The sequence below is a fragment of the Natator depressus genome, chromosome 4, assembly GCF_965152275.1.
Source record: "Natator depressus isolate rNatDep1 chromosome 4, rNatDep2.hap1, whole genome shotgun sequence".
Lineage (NCBI taxonomy): Eukaryota > Metazoa > Chordata > Testudines > Cheloniidae > Natator > Natator depressus.
Window position 1 is genome coordinate 53,641,287 of NC_134237.1, and position 19,523 is coordinate 53,660,809.

The following is a 19,523-nucleotide window of genomic DNA, read 5'->3' on the forward strand; positions in this document are numbered from 1 at the left end:
TTTAGTTCCCCCAAGGACTATAGACTTTATCGTGGCAACCCTGGACTGTATTAGTGCCACGCTTACCTACCTCAGGACAGATTCCAGTTCATAAGAATCTCATCACTCCACTTCAGCTGCACCTGCAGATGTCTGTTCATGCCTGCCTCCTCCTTTTAGGTCATATGGCTTCATGTACTTGACACCCTTCACAAGACTTTTTGCCTTTGATGTCTGCAGGGTTCGATGCAGATCGTTTACATACTGAGTAAACAGTTTGGACAAATTAGTCTTGCCACCCCACAGAGTGCAAGCTTCCCTCTTCTGCTGGGAGAACAAGGAAGTAGTGTGTATATTTGGTTCCCTTTGACCCTCCTCCACCTACAGAGAGATTGATCACAGCTACTTCCTTACAAAGGATGGGAAGCTCAATATGAATATGTAGCACAAAGTATATGGACCCCCTCCCGCCAAATTCCAGTTGCACAGAAATCTCCTGGAGCTGTGGGTAGTCCATGAAGCCTGCAAGTGGTTCATACCATTTATTGTAACCCTGCATGTCCAAGTCACGTCTGAAATGGCAAGTGTTCTGCATCAATAAACAAGGAGTAAGGTCTCCCCCTTTCTTTATATAGAAGAAGTCACGCTTTGGAGCTGGTGTATTTTCTCTTGGCAGAGCACCTCTCAGAGATACATAAGAAGTTAGGAGATAACCTCAAGAGGCACTTCTCCAGGGACCGTGAATGGGAGCTACATAATTTAGTGGTTCATAACGTATTTCAACAATGGGGGCCCCTATCTTGGAACCTCTCTGTGTCAGGAGAACAAGAAATGCCCAATCTACTGTTCTGGGGGGACTCAAGGTTAGGGATCCTGAGGAGACTCTCTTCTACTACCATTGTTGGGACAACTAACATATGCCTTCACACCTCTTCCACTCTTACCCTGGGCCCTCAGAAAGATCAAGCAAGTGGGAGCCTTGGTGATGCTTATTGTCCCAGATGGCCCAGACAATTCTGGTTTCCTGAAATTCCAAATGTCAGCATGTCCATGCATCCGTATCCAGCTGTTCCTGGACCTATTGACCCAGCACAAAGACATCCCAGTCCAACTTTCCTTCACCTAACAGCCTGGTATTTGGATGGGCAAGAAACCTAGAAACGACATGTTCAGAAGAGCATATCTTTAGTAATAGGAAGGCGTCAAACAGGAATGTTCTATATTTCAAAGTAGAAACGATTTTCTGTCTGGTGTCAATACTTTCAGGTAACACCAGAAGATTCCGACATTCCTGTCATCTGAAAATATCTCCTGTCCTCAAAGACTTCAGGTGTTTCTCTTTGCTATCTCTGTGTGCACATAGCAGGTATCAGCATCTGTTCCCTTTGGTTGACAAACACTCTATCCTTACCCATCCTGTGACAGGTACATTGTTAGAACTTTTCCCCTGATATTGAAATCTACCCCGACTTGGGACCTCAGTCTAGTCCTATCAGCATTAATGAAGATTCTGTTTGAACCCTTAGACATATGTTCCTTAGCTCACCTATTGATTTGTGGTGGCTATCACTACAGCCAGAAGAGTGGGTGAGCTGGGAGCCCTTGTGGTTAATCTGTTTTACACAACCTTCCATAAGGACAGAGTGTCTCTGAGATTACACCCAAATTTCATCCCCAAGGTGATCTCAGAATTAATTTACCGGTCTTCTTCCTAAAGCTGTATGTCACCAATGAGGATAGGAAGCTTTGCTCTCTGGATGTCGGTTGAGCGTTGACACTACCTGCAAAGGTCTAAATCCTTTAGGAAATCATCTAGATTATTTGTATCCTTTGCAGAATGTGAAGCTATCTCATCCCAAAGACTGTCGGATTGAATTTCAGGTTGCATGTTGCTCTGTTATGACTTAACAGCAATTCCTCCCCTAAAGAGTGTGAGGGCCCACTCACTTAAAGCTCAGTCTTCATCAATAGCATCAGTTTGAGAAGTCCCTCTCCTGGAAATCCTTAAAGCGGCACCATGGGGCTGTGTTCACAAGATGTTATGCCCCCAGTGCAAGCTGGTACAGCATGGGTCCTTGCACCCTCCTACTCAATGAATACTACTTGTTGACTCACCCACAGTGGAATACAGATCAGGACTATCACTCGAAGAAAGGTTATGTACCTTAGAGTAACTGGAGTTCTTTAAGACGTGTGGTCCCTATCTGTATTCCGCTACCCGCCATTCTTCCCCTGTTCTTTGGTGCCGTATCCTAGGGTTATTTTGTGGTCAAAAGGTACTAAAGAGGCAGCTGGTCTGTGCTTCCTCCACCATGACCTTGGTTCAGAGCACGAGGAGGAGAGGCGCCTAGGCATGGATTAATGTACGCTGGTAGCGAGAATCTTCTGGTCTCAAGAGCATGCACACTGGTGGTGGATTAGAGGATAGGGACCACACATCTCGAAGCCCAGTTATTGTCACATAAATAACCTTTCTTTTTGAATTCTCCATTGTTGGGCTGTATTGTAGTCCCTAGATGACCGCACTCAGTAGCTCAGTTGTTTTTTTTAAATTAGCCTAGCGGAGTCACAACTTGGATTTGCTTTACATACTCCAGACCCATTATACTCTAATCTAGTGGTCCCCAAACTGTTTACCTCACACCTCCCCTTACTTCTGTCCGCACCCACCCCCCAGAGCCAGGAGCATAACTGCAGTTCCAGGAGGTGGGAACGCGGACAGGAGTAAGGGGGCCAAGACTGGGGCCACAGCTGGGGGTGGGGTGGGAGCAGAGCAGTGGCCGAGGCCAGCAGCCACAGTGGAGCACAGATCCCTGGGTGCAGGGCTGGCAGCCGGCGTTGAGACCAGGAGCGGAGTTTGGTGGTGCTCCCCCGAATGTTCCTCTGCGCCCCCCAGTTTGGGGACCATTGTTCTAATCCAACTGAAAATATTATAACATTACTGGTGTTAGTGCTCCTTTATGATTTTTTAACCTTACAGTTTACCCATTCAAAAACTTTTGCGCCTACTCTTCTGGTAAAGACTGATATCTGAAGCTCACTTTTCTTCCCCACTTAAAAATGAGATATTGGCACTTGTTCAGTCTAGCGAATCTCTAAGACTAGAAAGCACATCTGTTGCATTAAGGCTACAATGAATTTTATTTTTAACCCCTAATTTTGCAATGCGAGGGGGAAATTTTGTTTTGAACACTAGACAGAATATATTTTGATTTGATTTAATTTAGTTATGAGATATGGTAGTTAATCTTCAAGAACTAAGTTTTTCTTTTTCTTTCTTTCTAACCAGGCTGCCTTTGTCCGAGATGTATTGTTGCCAGGAGAATGGGATGTCTGTGTAACATCATATGAAATGCTCATTAAAGAGAAATCTGTGTTCAAAAAATTTAACTGGAGATATCTAGTTATAGATGAAGCCCACAGGATCAAAAATGAAAAATCAAAGGTAATTTAGAATTTACTCAAAGTAGACATTTGCATAGATTACAGATTTTTACAATAATACAGTCTTGATAATTGTCTTGATCTTTTTCAGTTGTCAGAAATTGTGAGGGAATTCAAGACGACAAATCGGCTGCTGTTAACTGGAACTCCACTTCAGAACAATTTGCATGAACTCTGGGCACTTCTCAACTTTCTTTTGCCAGATGTCTTTAACTCAGCTGATGTAATGTTTCTTATTTTTCTTTAACTGAGTTTATTTAATTTTTAATCTACTGACTTGAGAGAAATACAAATAACTTTAATAGACCTGGTTAATTATGTTGTGACTGACAGTCCATTCATTTCTGGTTGTTGAAAGGTATAGTATGTAGATGAATTAATCCAGTATATTGTCCACTGTAAGTTGTTTTAAACATTATTGTCCACTTAGCGCACACAATGGGTGTTTCAGTCACTGTGGTTTGATACTCATTTTCATGCTGATGATTTTTAAAGAAGGATTCTGTACTGTGGTATCTTAAATGACTAACTTTTGTTATCAAATCAAATTTTAAGAAACATTTTGTTATTTAGTCTTCACATCTTGAAATTTAGTTAGCAAGATTTTGATTCCATATGAGTTGGGAAAGCCAATGCAATTGTGTAGTGCACTCACTGCCAGGCTTGAGTGCCTTGTGCCCACATCTGATGGTGCTGCAAAGGCAGTGTATTTAAGTCCAGATTCAGTAAGGTTGTTTTGCTTAAGGTTATGTGCTTTTGCTTAAGTACTTAGCTGAATTGGGCTTTAGCCCCTGTGGGAGAAGAAGCTTTGCAATGTATTCAGGTAGCATGCATAGCTCCCCACCTTTTCCGTCCATCAAATGCTCAGTGGCATCCAGCCAGAGCGGATAGTGATATTCTTACTATAGAAGATCTGACGGTGGCTGCTCCCTTCAGCAGAAAAGAGCTGGTACATTAAATGTTGTTATGAGTGTACCGAGGTCTTCCATAATGACCATGAGAAAAAATGACCTTCATATTGGAGCAAACAAGAAACAGCACTTCGATTCCAAAAGCAACTTACTTGGCTGTTTGCTTTCTGTATTTTTCTCTTCTTTGATTTTGAACAAACTGTCTTCCTCCTATATCAGCTTCTGTTGTGAAGTCATCCTGTTTTTGTGGACAGGGCGTGGAAATAAGTATAGTGTCAAAAAATCAGCATTGTAACTTAAGGGTGAGTTATACAGTTTTTGTACTGCTATAACCATATCTGGCTAGGTACTGACATAGTTAAAGCAGTACAACCTCTTGGGGGGATTCAGTCGTACCTAGTATAAATGTGCTTATATTATTATAGCTGATTACATATCAGTATACTTAATTACTTATGTTGTGAAATTTAAATTGAATTTGTAATGGTCATGTGGTGAACTACTTTCTTTATTGCAGTAGATTAACTTTCTTGGTGTAATAAAATGATTTCTGTATATAAAACATTTTATTAATATAGGACTTCGATTCATGGTTTGATACAAATAACTGTCTTGGAGATCAAAAGCTGGTGGAACGTCTCCACATGGTAAGGTTTTTTTTTTTTTGGTGTGTGTTTTGTTTTGTATGTGTCACGTTCATATAATGTTGAATAAGTATTGTCATTAACCAGTCCACTTGTTCCAAAGATGTCTTTGCTCATAGAACATTCAGGAAAATACCCTTATTCCAAAACATATACTAGACTTTTAGACTATTTTGCAGAATAATTGCATCCTGACTTCAGTGATGCAAAGGATGTATTTCGTTCTTAAATAGGCTTGGTTGAATAGCTTTAAGCCCAGATCTTACATTTTGAAAAAGGTGTACAAATTCCAGTATAAACAGGTATTGTGTGTATTCAGCCCCACCCCCCATGTTAAAAGAATATTATTAAGATTGCAAAGTCAATCATTCATATTAGGAAATGCTTGAATTAAGGTTGTCTGTACAACTTTAATTGAGTTCCCTTGTGCATATATATTGTGATACAGTCTTTAGTTAGAAGATCACATACTGTTTTTTCCCACAGAACCCCTGCCTCATTCTGTGCACAGGATGGATGGTGCTAATTTAATGAGCAGCTATTTAATAGTTTGTTTTCTTGTCACTGTTCAAATATGTGGCCCAGTGCCTTATTTACTGAACACTCTCCTAAACCCCTGTTCTGAAGTCAGAATTTATTCATTTCCTCTCGCTTTTGTATGGCACTTCTCTATAGTATCTGAGTGCTTCATAAATATTGGTAAATGTATTTTCACAACATCCCTGTGAGATGTGGAAGTATTAGCCATATTTTGCAGATGGGGAACTAAGGTACAGAGAGATTAAAGTCAAAAGTATCCTGTAATTCTGGGTGTACAATTTGAGGTCCCTATCATTCTGAAAAATCAGGTCCTTAGCATTTTATATGTTCAAAGCACAACTCCCATATTCTTATGATCCTATTCTCCTCTGTAGGCCTGGCTCTCTGTTCTTACTAACTCTCCCATGGTGCATCAGTCTCCCCTTTTGATGAGGGTAGGTGATGCATTATGATGTCCCATGGCTGCAGTGCAGCGTGGGACATGACATCCAGCTAGGGAACTCATCCTTTTGAGGAGAATAGAGACATTAGACAACCAAACTATAGGTAGTATGAGGCACTATGGGGGCATATCTGAACTGAAGTATTATTTTTGGCAGGCAAACAATTTTCTGTGGAAAACAGCCACTTGTGAAACATTTTTATTTAATTGAAAAATCTTTTTTTTGTCAAGACAGATTTGACAAAAAAATTTCACCCATTTTGAGTTGTAATGTAAGTGCATGAGAAACCAGAATATGAAACTGACCCTAAAGAAACTGAAACTGGTGAATCTAAATCTTTTTCCAGCTTGAATCATATACATTGAAAGTACCAGAAACACTAAAATGTGAAGAAAATTCAGAAATGTAAGGTGTTCCTACTCATCTTGTCTGGCACAGATAACTCATACCACTCGGCGGGAGTCGGGGGACGACGACAAAACAAAATTCTTGTGAGATCATCTCTTAGAGAGTTAGGGCGTGATGGGCAAAAATGAGTGTGGGAATCTCTAGCAGCTTTTCATATCAGTGATGCCACTTTGATTTGTGGGGCATCCTAATGCAGCTTGGTTATCTGTTACTGCTTGCCATGCTTGATAACAAAAACAGAGGTGCGGCATTTGGATCATAGCAATACTTGTACTAACCATGCTAGTATTTCTTCCTTTTCTCCCTGTGGCTCTCAGGATGGTCTGGTTTGAATCCTTCAGAGGAAACTCAAATGTATTCCTCTGGAAGATAGCTGTCTGTGTTAATCATTTTTCCAGAGGACCTAGTTATGGTCTGGAGTTTGTTCCTCCTAGAATTTCAATGAAACATGGCTTTAAAGTACCAATGGATTCGTTTTCAGAAATGTATTCAGTGAATCTTCTCTATTTTATTGATAGCTCTTGCTTGTCTAGGAAATAAGAAACATGAAAGACTTTAATTTCTTGCTTTATTTGAAACTCAGTTTAAACATTCAATCTTCTCCAGGTGCTAAGGCCATTCCTCCTACGCCGTATTAAAGCTGATGTAGAAAAGAGTTTGCCTCCAAAGAAGGAAGTTAAAATTTATGTGGGTCTAAGCAAAATGCAAAGAGAATGGTAAGTAATTCAGGCATTTGTCTGTACTACTGTTAAAGCTGACTAGAAGTCTGCTGTCCACAACTGAACTAATTAAACTACAACTTCTGCAGAAAAATGCTGTTGTATTGTGCAGAACCTGATCTAATTGCTTATGATGCAACCAGCTGGGAGGAATTTAATATGTGTCCTTGTGATAGCTTTACCTAATAGCTAAGTTGCTGTTTATGCAGTCATCAGTGAGCTCTTCTTATGGAATGGGGGAGGGTCTGCTTTTGAATTCTTGCTTTATAACTTATACAATAAGAGGGCCTTTACATAATTTAAGTATCCCTTTCAATTATAGGTATACACGAATCTTAATGAAGGATATAGATATATTGAACTCTGCTGGGAAGTTGGACAAAATGAGACTGTTGAACATCCTGATGCAATTGCGAAAATGTTGCAATCATCCTTACCTCTTTGATGGAGCAGAACCTGGTCCACCTTACACAACAGATATGCATTTGGTTACCAACAGTGGCAAAATGGTGGTATTGGACAAATTGCTACCAAAGTTGAAAGAACAAGGTATGACTCTTATTTCTTTCCTGATTTGTTTGAATCATTTGTCTGACTTCTTGTCTGCGTCATTTGATTTTAATAGATGGAATTTAATCTCCAGATGTATTTTCTCTGTAGATCATAGATGTTGTGGAGGCTAGGGTGGCCTCATAGGTAATTGGATCACAATCCATTAAAGGTTTTATAGATCAGGATCAGGACTTTGAAATCTGTTCTTCAGTTAAGTGGGGGCCACTGAAGCTTCAGTTGGTCCTGAATGTAGTAACCTGTTTTCTCAGCAACAGGTGCCAAAAGCACATCACTGTGGAGTTCTGCTAACTATACTGGCTCTCTATAAGATACCAGATCATATTCAAAACCTTGGTGTTAACCTTCAAGGCCCTCTATGGAATTGTTCCAAGGTACCTTGGAGCATGTCAGTCTCCCTTAATGGCAACATTCCCAGGACATATGAAACTCAACTTAAGGGGAAGCTTGTGAAAGTGGGGAAACTATGCTTTCTTGGCAACAGGGTAAAGGCTCTGGAATTCATTATTGCAGGAGCTCAGATTCACTACAAATATTCCTTCCTTCAGAACAAAGCGTAAAATTTACTAATTCAGTTAATGTTTTTACAGACAGACCTAAGCACAGCAAAGGAGGAGGCAGTCGAAAACTTAGGGGCAAGGGAAGATGTTAAAGAAAAAACAGCCATAGGCAATAGGAAGTAAACCTAGACTTAGCCCTTTGGCCTGTATTTTTGCTTTATCCCTTGGGAGATATTCAGACACTATAGTGATGGATGCCATAAGACAGGAGATAGGAGTTAACAAATCAAAATGATAGTGTTGGCATTTTTTGCTTATGAGGCTTGTTGCTATATACTGTTTCATTTTCAGCTGTCATGTGACCGTTGCCTTTAGTCCTAGAAAAAATTATCTGGATTAACTAAAAATGGATTGCAGTGAACAGGTATTTATCCAGTGTAAAGGGTAAGCGTCATAACTAACTGAACATGGAAGAAATAATGGTGGCAATTTTTTTTGCCATTTATGAACACCATAAACAGGATAGGGAGTTTGCAGTTCTGTTGTGTTGCAGTAGAGCACATTCTTGACTTACTTACCAAGACCAGCATTTAAGTGGGTACTTGCCTCTCAGAGGATTTATTTTAAAAATGTGTTTAAATCGTCATACTTGTTAAATGCTTTAATGTCCCAAATTGCTCAGTTCATCTTTAAGTTTTAATTTTCAAGTATTTGCACGAGGGTATGGGGGGAATGGCTTGATTTTAATTACTTTTTTAATGAAAAGGTGAATCAGTGGTGGTTTCTATTGAAATCCTTATTTAGTGTGTGCCTTTGTGTTTTAAGTTGTCCTTGTATATAACTTGCAGTAAAGGATCAATATCATTTTCACACTAAGGATGAAGAATTTTTAAACAATATTGATATGTCTATGATAATGCTATGGACATTTATTGAGTAAAATATTGAATAGCAATATCTGACTATTGCAGGTCAGCATTATATATGTATTTCTGTTCCATATTAAATGAGGTGGTTCTTCGAGTGTTTGTTCACATCAGTTCCAATCAGGTGTGCACGCGTCGCATGTACGACTGTCTAAAATTTTTCCCTTAGCAGCACCTGTCGGGTCAGCCATGGAGCCCCCTGGAATGGCGCCTTTATGGAGGTCAATGTATGATCCTGCCGACCCGACCCACCCTTCAGTTCCTTCTTACTGCTGGTGACGGTCATTGAAATAGCATTCACTTGCCTCACGAGTTCTTCCCTTAGCTTGTTGGTTAGGTCTATAATTTAGCATAGGTTTCACTTCTTAGTTTAGCGTAATTTAGAGTTATACTTTTGGTTAGGGCCCGGGGTTTCACCCTATCCATTTCCTTCCCTCGGGGTCAAGTGTTTAAACTGTGTGGGACCTGCAGTAAGCCCATGTCAACAGGTGACCCCCACGACGTATGCCTGAAGTGTCTGGGGGAAGAGCACCAAACAGACAGGTGCAAAATCTGCAGGTCCTTTCCACCCAGGATGAAAAAAGAGCGGGACTTCCATCTCAAACAGCTTTTGATGGAGTCCTCTCTTTGTCCTCAACCTGCCTCCGAGCCTGGGGTCCTGGCGCTGAGCTAATCAGTGCGCAGCACTCTGGCCTTGGTGCACAATACCGCACTGAGAACAGAGTCCAGAGATCCTCAGCACTGCTCTCCAGCTCTCCAGACTACCTGGCACTGTTCCCACTTGTCAGTACCGGGGGGAAAAAAAAGGGAAGAAAACTGACAGAGGCCACTCGCAGAAGCCGAAGGTGTCTCAGCCTCCGGGTGCATCAGCAGTGCGTCCCGGGAAGGAGCACTCTGCACCCAAGGGTCAAGAGTCAGCACCGTTGATTTTGGTTCCCTGACGGGGGAATGTTGAGTCTGGTGCCCTGTAACTCCCTCAGACAGGCAGTGCCAGGTGGAGGAATTGAAGTTACCCTCCTCCCCGGACACTTTCAAAGCTGACAGGGAGTTGTGAACTGATGGCACCGCAACTCCTGGTGGTCAGGGACCAGCCCCCTGTACCTCCACGCCTGACACCATCTACAGGGAAACCAGCTATGATGCGGCATTCTCCTCCTGTACAGTGCCGTTGTCCTTGGCGCCGCTCCCGCTCGCCATCTCCCAGGCACTGGCAGCCATCTCGGGATCCCTTACACTTCTCCCCGGTGCTGCCCAGGGGATCTAGATCTCTGGCACTGTTAGAGAGGCAATGATCTCCAGCACCCAGCTCTCAGCATCGATCCCCGATGCGGGGATATTGGCACTGATCCCCTGTGCAGTACTGGTTGGTGCTGCCATGGTTGTCCAGGTCCAGATCGAGGTCGTCAGACTCGGATGCGGAATCATTCCACTCCTGCCACAGTGGGCGCTGTTCCCACAAACGTAGGAGCAAGGCACCTGTAGCTTGGCCTCCGCACTGGCAGCCTCAGCTGCAATGGCCCTTTTGGACCCCTGGGCTTATTGCCAGGTCCAGGGTTTGTTCTCCAGGGACTCTCGTTCGGTTGTCTCCGAAACCAGAGCACCCCAACCACCTAGGGATCGCCCAGCCCCTAAGGGATCAGAGACTGCTACTTTCTGTGAGCAGGTGGCCCAGGTCATCACAGAGGTTGCCACGGTGACCATATCGATTGCGGACCAGGCTACAGTTGCAATGTGGGTCAGCCCACGGGGCCCAGATATCAAACAGGAGGAGGCCAGAGAGTTTGAGGGACAAGAGGACCCCATGCCACTCCTAGCCTCATCATCCTCATCCCCGATGAGGCAGTAGCAGGGGCCTTGGCTTCTGGACCTCCACTGATAGATCAGAGGGCATACCAGGACTTCCTGTGCAGGATCGCCTGCAACATGGGGTTGCAGGCAGAGGAGGTTATCAAACCCTATGGTTGATATCCTAACACCAGAGGGCCTGCCCAGGGTTGCTCTGCCCAATTAAAGCTATACAGACAATGTAAAAATGCTCTGACAGACCCTGGCATCCATTCTCCCCCTCCCTGCCCAACTGCAAGGGGCGTCGAATGCAAGTACTTTGTCCCGTCCAAGGGATAGGAGTACTTGTTTCCTCAGCAGCAGCAGTGTTCCCTGGTTAATGAGAGAGAGAGAGAGACACGGGCAACAGGGGCCGACTCCAAAGTCAAAGGAGCCAAAACGGTTAGACCTATTTGGTAGGAAGGTCTATTTCACTGGGGGCCTACAGCTGAGGATAGCTAGTCAACAAGCTATCCTTAGCAGATATAACTTCAACTCGTGGGCCTCGGTGTTTAAGTTTAAGGAGCTTATACCATCAGACTCCAGAGCCGAATTTACGCTATCATTGAAGAAGGAAATCAGTGGCAAGGACCTCCCTTCAAGCTTTCCTTGATGCGGTGGACTCTGCCACCCACACACTTTCGTCTGGTCCAGCCATGAGAAGGGGTGCATAGCTGCAGGCGTCTGGTCTACCTCTAGAAGTGCAGCAAACCCTGCTGGACCTTCCGGGGCGCAGAGTTATTCTCAGACCAGACTGATTTTAAGTGCACAGCTTAAAGGACTCTGGCAATGATGAAGTCGCTGGGGATGCATACCCCAGCAAAACATTTCAAGCCCCAACAACAACGGTTCTACCCTCCTCGTCCCAGACAAGACTTTTACAGGTGGCTAGAAATTCTAGGTGCAAACCAATCCACTCACAGTCAGGGCAAGGCCAGGGCCCAACCAAGCCATTGTCTGGCTCAAAGCAGGCCTTTTGAAATTGCACCTGAGGACGGCATACCCACCATGGCACCAGATCTTCCCCCTTACTTTTTGAATTGCCTATCCCACTTCTACTGTGCACGGTCCCAAATAACATCGGACCAATGGGTTCTTTGCATGGTAGAGGTGGGATATTCTCTTCAGTTCTGCTCCTTCCTTCCCTCCCTCCCTCCTACCCACCTTCCCCATCCCTCCTCAGGGACCCTTCTTACGAGCAACTTCTTATCCAGGAGGTGTAATCGCTCCTAGATGTAGGGGCAGTGGAGGAGGTTCCTCAGGAGCAAAGTGGCAAGGGATTCTACTCTTACTTCCGCATCCCCAAGGCAAAGTGGGGGTCTCAGACCCATTTTACATCTGCGTGGTTCATGATAAAGTTGAAATTCCACATGGTCTCCCTGAGCACAATTATCCCTTCCCTTGATCCAGGAGACTGGTACGCCACCCTCGACATGAAAGACGCGTACTTGCACATAGCCATTCAATCTCGGCACAGACAGTTTCTGCGGTTTGTGGTCAGCCATAAACATTACCAGTTCACGGTCCTCCCGTGCGGCCTATCGACTGCACCCTGGGTATTCACCAAGTGCATGTCGGTGGCAGCAGCCTTCTTCCGCAGGAGGCAGGTACAGGTATATCCCTACCTAGAAGACTGGCTGCTGTGGGGCCGTTCCAGAGAGCAGGTGGAGTCTCATGTCCAACTAGTCAAATCCATGTTTTAGAGACTAGGTCTCCTCCTCAACATGAACAAGTCAACCCTATCACTGACCCAGAGAATAGAATTAATCAGGGCAGTGCTGGACTTGGTACAAGCGAAAGCGTACCTACCAGACACATGATTTCAAGCCATGGCAGGCGTCCTTCAGAGCCTCGTGCAGTACCTGACCACTATGGCGTGGGGTTGCCTGGCCCTCCTTGGCCACATGGCAGCCTGCACTTACGTATCAGGCATGCCAGACACAGGCCATCCCAAGTGTGGCTCACTTCTGTATGTCGCCCGTGGCGCAACAGGCTGGACTCAGTACTTATGTTGCTACAAGTACTCCAGTCCCTCCAGTGGTGGCTCGACCTCCGTACAGTGTGTGAGGGAGTTCCTTTCAACAACCCACCTTGACCCTAATAATGGACACGTCATCGTTGGGTTGGGGGGCACACCGAGGGGGCCGCCAGACGCAGGAGCTGTTATTGCAAGACGAGCGCTCTCTTCACATCAATATCAGGGAGCTCCGAGCAGTACGATTGGTGTGCCAAGCGTTCCAGTCCATGCTACAAGGCCATTGTGTGGCAGTGATGACAGACAACACCATTGCCATGTTTTACATCAACAAGCAGGGGGGGAGCGTGTTCCTCCCCCCTATGTGAAGAAGCCCTTCAACTTTGGGAGTTCTGCATACCCCACTCCATGCACCTGGAGGTGTCCTGTCTCCCAGGAGTGCAGAATGAACAAGCGGACCACCTCAGCAGATCGTTCGCAATCACGAGTGGTCTATCTGACCCGATATCAAACACTCCCATCTTCCTAAGGTGGGGATTTTCCGCAAGTCAACCTGTTTGCCACCAGGAACAACAGGAAATGCCCGATGTTCTGCTCCTTTCAGAACCACAGCCCAGGGTCCCTCTTGGATGCATTCCTACTACCCTGGGGAGACGACCTCATGTATGCCTTCCTGCCGGTCCCTCTCATGCACAGGGTACTACTCAAGATCTGCAGAGACAAGGCAAAGGTAATCCTCCTTGCTCCAGTGTGGCCCCATCAGCATTGGTACATCATGGTTAAATCCGACAGAACTCCTGTGCCCAAGTCCTGTCAGGAATGTCCTTCTTGGTAGTAGGAAACCATCCACCAGGGCCACTTATTTAGCCAAGTGGAAAGGGCTCATGTGCTGGTGTGAGGAGCATCCTATAGCTCCCTTACAGGCATCAGTTCCGCTCATCTTAGAGTATCTCCTACACCCGAAACAATAAGGCCTTGCACCGTTGTCTATTAAAGTACACATCTCGGCCTTCCACCTGGGAGCGTCTGGCTGTTTCGTATTCGCCAATCCCATGGTAGAGTGTTGCTTGAAGGGGCTGGAAAGGTTATACCCACGTTTGTCAGCCAGTACCTGTGTGGGACCTTTAACCTGGTATTATCCGGACTCTTATAGTCTCCCCCCAGCCCTCCCTGAGCGATTGGCAACTTGCTTTTTGCTCTATTTGTCCTGGAAGGTGGCCTTCCTGGTCGCTATCACATCAGCTAGGAGGGTGTCTGAGTTGAAAGCACTAACTTCTGATCCACTTTACACAGTCTTCAAGGTGCAACTCAAGCCTCACCCAGCTTTTCTTCCCAAGGTGGTGTCTCGTTTTCGTACCACGAAAGATATCTTCCTGCTTGTTTTTTATCCCAAGCCTCATATCAGTGCCCGGGAACAACTGCTTCATTCACTGGATGTTCGGAGGGTGTTGGCATTCTACATTGAGCGCGCTAAGCCGTTCAGAAAATTGAGCCAACTATTCATAGCAGTTGGAGATCGGATGAAAGATTCCTGATCTCTTCAAAGTGCATTTCGTCTTGGATCGCAGACTGTATCCACACATGCTATGAGCTGGCCAAGGCCCCGGCTCCACCTATTACAGCAAACTCCACAAGAGCTCAAGCTTCTTTGGTGGCATTTCTGGCCCAAGTCCTGGTACAGATTTGCAGAGCAGCTAGTTGGTCATTGGTGCCTACGTTCACCTCTCAGTACGCCATCACCCATCATGCCGGAGACAGTGCAGCCTTCGGCAGAGCGGTGCTCCAATCAGTAGTTCCTTGACTCCGACCCCACCTCCCGGGTAGAGTTTGGGAGTCACTTAATTAGAATTGAAGTGAACAAGCACTCGAAGAAGCAAAAATGGTTACTCACCTTCTCGTAACTGTTCTTTGAGATGCGTTGTTCGTGTCTATTCCAATACCAACCCTCCTTCCCCTCTGTCGGAGTAGCCAGCAAGAAGGAACTGAAGGGGGGTCGGGTCAGCAGGATCATATATTGAGCGCCATAAAGGTGCCACTCAAGGGGTTTCCATGGCCAACCCAACGGGTGGTGCTAAAGGAAAATTTGCCGACGATCGTCCATGCAACATGTGCACACCTGATTGGAATGAATGTGAACAACCCGTCTTGAAGAACAACGTTTACGAGAAGGTGAGTAACTGTTTTTAGAACCTTAAATGTCAGTTCTTTAATACAGCAACTCCTCGCTTAAAGTTGTAGTTATGTTCCTGAAAAATGCAACTTTAAGCGAAATGATAAGCGAATCCAATTTCTCATAAGATCTAATGTAAATAGAGGGGGTTAGGTTCCAGGGAAATTTATTTCACTGAACAAAAGACTATATTTTATATATCTGTATATTAAAAAAAATAGTCTTTTGTCCAGTTTATTTTTCTCTCTTTCTCTCTCTTTCTCTCTTTCTCAACATTTAATACTGTATACAGCAATGATGATTGTGAAGCTTGGTTGAGGTGGTGAAGTCAGAGGGTGGGATATCTCCCAGGGAATGCCTTACTGCTAAAGATGAACTAGCACTCGATTGTTGTTAACATAGCCTCACACTCTGCGAGGCCGCACAAATTGAGGGAGGGGAGACAGCATGGCAGACAGAGACACCCTGTGTGAGAGAGACAGATGCGCATTGCCCCTTTAAGTACGCTTACCCCACTCTAAGTAGATCAGCAAGTTGAGACATCAGCTGCAGCCAGCAAGCTCCCTCTGTTCTGAGCCCTGTTGTCTCTCCTCCCCCTCCCCCCACCGCTCTATGGAGATGAGGTAAGCAGGGGGTAAGAGCAGGGGAACACCCCCAGCAAGCAGGAGACTCCTGGGAACAGCTCCAAGGCAGAGGGCAGGAGCAGCATATGGCAGTGAAGGGAGGGACAGCTAAACTGCTGGCAATTGATGGACAGCTGCTGCATGGGGAACTTAGGGGAGCAGGGAGCTGATGTGGGGGGGGGAGGGGGGGCTGCTGGTCCACCCTGGTTCCAGGCCCCCACTAGCTAGCTCCAACGGGCTGCTCTTTCTGCAAGCAGTGGACAAAACAGGCGGCTGCCAAACAATGTTATAAGGGAGTATTGTGCAACTTTAAACGAGCATGTTCTCTGATTGATCAGCAATGTAACAAGGAAACAATGTTAACTGGGACAACTTTAAGTGAGGAGTTTTCTTAATCTAGATTAGATTTTAAAAAATTAGTTTTAGTAATATTTGTCAGGTATCATTTTATCCGTTTCTCACATTTTGAAATAAATGTAATCTAACTAGATGCCCACATTGATTAATTTTTACCAGGTTTAAGAGTAAATAAAACCCCCAAAGCTAGTGTTTATATATAATTCTTGGCTATTTATTTGTTGAACAATTTTACTTTTCACCTCTAATAGGCTCACGAGTATTAATTTTTAGTCAGATGACAAGAGTACTAGACATTTTGGAAGATTACTGCATGTGGCGAAATTATGAGTATTGTAGATTGGATGGACAGACACCTCATGATGAGAGACAAGTGAGTTAATTAAAATAAAAATTAAATAAAATTGCGTACTCAAAATATACAGTTGCATTGACTACTTTCTTATTTCTACAGGATTCTATTAATGCATATAATGAACCTGACAGCTCCAAGTTTGTGTTTATGTTGAGCACGCGTGCCGGTGGTCTTGGAATCAATCTGGCTACCGCTGATGTCGTAATTCTTTATGATTCAGACTGGAATCCACAAGTAGATCTTCAAGCTATGGTAAGAATTCCGAGTCAGAAATATCATTATATATCAAAACGTGCTTTTCTTACAGAACTGCCATACAAATGTATATATTGCATTTCATAGTGTCCTGGGTTTGGTTCTATATATACTTTGGTCCATTTTAATTAAATAGTGCAGTCTTTTTAAAATTAAGACTGATGTCAGCTACTCTTGGAGCACAGAAATTAAAAAGGGCACAGCACTTAAGTCAAATTTGGCCTAAAACTTAAAGCCTTAATCTGTCATTTTAAGACATTGGAGTAATCATCACTAGTATCTCTTGAGTTGAATCAGCTTTTCTGTTACTAACTTGCATTATAGGGGCACACATGCTTAATCTTTATATTAAAAAATGTTGCTTCTCAGTCTTTGATCTTATGGAGATAACAATGTATTGACTTACACGTTACAGAACAAGAAAGTCAATATTTTTAAAACTTTCATATTAAAGGTATAAATTATAAAATATGTATGTACAAACCGGATATCTGTGTGCACATTGGCATGTTGAAAATCTGAGGATTTCAGCCAGGCTGCAGATATTTTCAGATATGCTTAATAAAGGTTGTTCAAAAGAATGACACAACAAAGGCGTAACAGGAACCAATGGATGGAAGTTAAAGCCGAACCAATGGATGGAAGTTAAAGCCAAACAAATTCCAATTGAAAATGATACTTTGAACCATCACTGTTAAAAAAAACTAAGACTTGAAAGCAAAGCCTCTCTGGAAGATTACTTTAGTCCAACACAAGTTATTAAACTCAATATAGGGATAAGTGGGTGAAATTTTCTGAGCTGTTTATATACAGGAGGTCAGACGAGATGATCTAATCTCTTTTGGCCTTAATATCTGTGAAATATCTGTTTAAAATATGTACTGTGTCTTTTAGGCAGGAATCTTAAGCAATGTGCACTGTTCTCTGTGCAAGAGACCTCATTAAATAAGCTTTATAGTGCCAATAACAACTTTTTTGAGCAGCCATGTCAACTGGATTTATGAAAGGATTTTAACCTGAAATGTAGGGTTTTTTGTTTTTTGTTTTTTTTCCCCCCATAAACAAGTATGGTGATAGCTACTCTCTTAAAACCTGATTTTAAATTCAAGCAATAATTGTATGTATTTGTATTTCAATACAAACACTTTACTGTGCTATGTTAAATGACATGAGTATTTCACAATTTTCTGCATAGGACCGAGCACACAGAATTGGCCAGACAAAAACCGTTAGAGTGTTCAGATTTATCACAGACAACACTGTGGAGGAAAGAATAGTGGAAAGAGCAGAAATGAAACTTCGTTTGGATTCCATAGTCATTCAACAAGGCAAGTGTATTGACAGCTTTTCTACCTTTGTACTTTGCTATTTCTCTCCTTTGCCACTCCCCTTTTTTTCACATGTAAATTCTGGATAAAATTTTGGCCCCATTGAAGTCAGTTGGAGTTTGGCCATTGAAGTTAGCAGGGCCATGATTTCATATTCTGTTCTTAGGATGGAAGGGGATGATAAATTTAAATTTGTTTTTTTTTTTCTTGTGTGGCAATCTTTCAGCATAACACTTGTTACTGCATTATGGAATGACTAGGGCATCCCAGATGGCTAAGAATGCGTATACTTAAATAAAAATATAAAAAGTGAAAATGCTTTAAAGAGGGAAGTGTAATAATAAAGTTTTATTTCTGTGTCTAGTTTTAGGGTAATGGAATAAGAGTAAGGCTGATGTAACTCTGTACATTAGCCCAGCCCAGGGGTTTTAAAACTTCCTTGCACCGCAACCCCCTTTTGACAAAAAAAAAATTACTTCATGACCCCGGGGGGGGGGGGGGGGGGAGGGCAGGACCAAAGCCTGCCCAAGCCCCACTGCCCTGGAGGTGCAAAGCCTGAGCCTCACCATTCTCGGCAAGGGGGCCAAAGCTGATGCTCAAGGGCTAACTTTTTGACTAGTCTAACTTGAAATCAGTTATTTTTAAAAAGTACCATAGCTATTGCTGTCATGTTCACAGGGAGATGTGGACTTGAAATTGTGAAAATGCTGGCCAGGAATGAAAGGCTACATGGAAGACTTAAAATCCTGAGTCTGTTTTTTGATGGACCCCATTAATTTGTATTACTAAGCAAGAACCAGTCCTTGCTTAACTATCTAGATTTCTGTCAATTTTTAAAAAAAAAATTTTTAAATGTTGAAAATAGTTCTTGTGACTGATTTATGTATGGCCTGTGACAAACATAATAAACAAGGAGGGAAAGGAAGTGTTTTCTGTTCCTGACACATCCAAGTGATTGGCCTAAAATCACTAAGCTCTGCAATAAGGTATTGTCCTCCAATATTTTTGTCTTCAGGAAGACTGGTGGATCAAAATCTGAATAAAATAGGAAAAGATGAAATGCTGCAGATGATTCGACATGGAGCTACGCATGTGTTTGCCTCAAAGGAGAGTGAGATTACTGATGATGATATTGATGGTATTTTGGAAAGAGGTGCAAAGAAGGTAAGGTGCAAATTAAAGAAACCTGAGATGTGTTTCTACTATGGATAATTTGAATAACATTACAAATGCAATTAAAATTTTTCAGACTAAAATTTACATAGTAGATCAGGAGTGTTTTTTGGCATTAAGATCCGTACTAGCAAGTCATTTTTGGAGTCTCTCTCATGAATGAGGAGGAGCTTTTTTGAAAAGTGTTTCTCATTGATAACTTCTTTTCCAGACTGCAGAAATGAATGAGAAACTCTCAAAGATGGGCGAAAGTTCACTTAGAAATTTTACAATGGATACGGAGTCCAGTGTATACAACTTTGAAGGGGAAGATTATAGAGAAAAACAAAAGGTAATATCTGAATTTGTTTTGGAAGAATTCACTGGTAGTATTTGTATA

The 19,523-nt window shown here is 43.2% G+C and overlaps 1 protein-coding gene across 1 annotated transcript in view; it reads left to right on the forward strand.

The window, feature by feature from the left end:
* The window catches only part of SMARCA5 (SNF2 related chromatin remodeling ATPase 5), a 43,879-nt gene that overhangs the window by 10,851 nt on the left and 13,505 nt on the right, over positions 1-19,523 (forward strand). The window contains exons 7-16 of the mRNA XM_074950931.1: positions 3,269-3,424; positions 3,515-3,646; positions 4,913-4,981; positions 6,976-7,085; positions 7,411-7,637; positions 16,285-16,406; positions 16,488-16,640; positions 17,839-17,975; positions 18,991-19,135; positions 19,356-19,475. Of these exons, the coding sequence (XP_074807032.1) occupies positions 3,269-3,424; positions 3,515-3,646; positions 4,913-4,981; positions 6,976-7,085; positions 7,411-7,637; positions 16,285-16,406; positions 16,488-16,640; positions 17,839-17,975; positions 18,991-19,135; positions 19,356-19,475 (1,371 nt within the window). The remainder of the gene's footprint in view (positions 1-3,268; positions 3,425-3,514; positions 3,647-4,912; positions 4,982-6,975; positions 7,086-7,410; positions 7,638-16,284; positions 16,407-16,487; positions 16,641-17,838; positions 17,976-18,990; positions 19,136-19,355; positions 19,476-19,523) is intronic.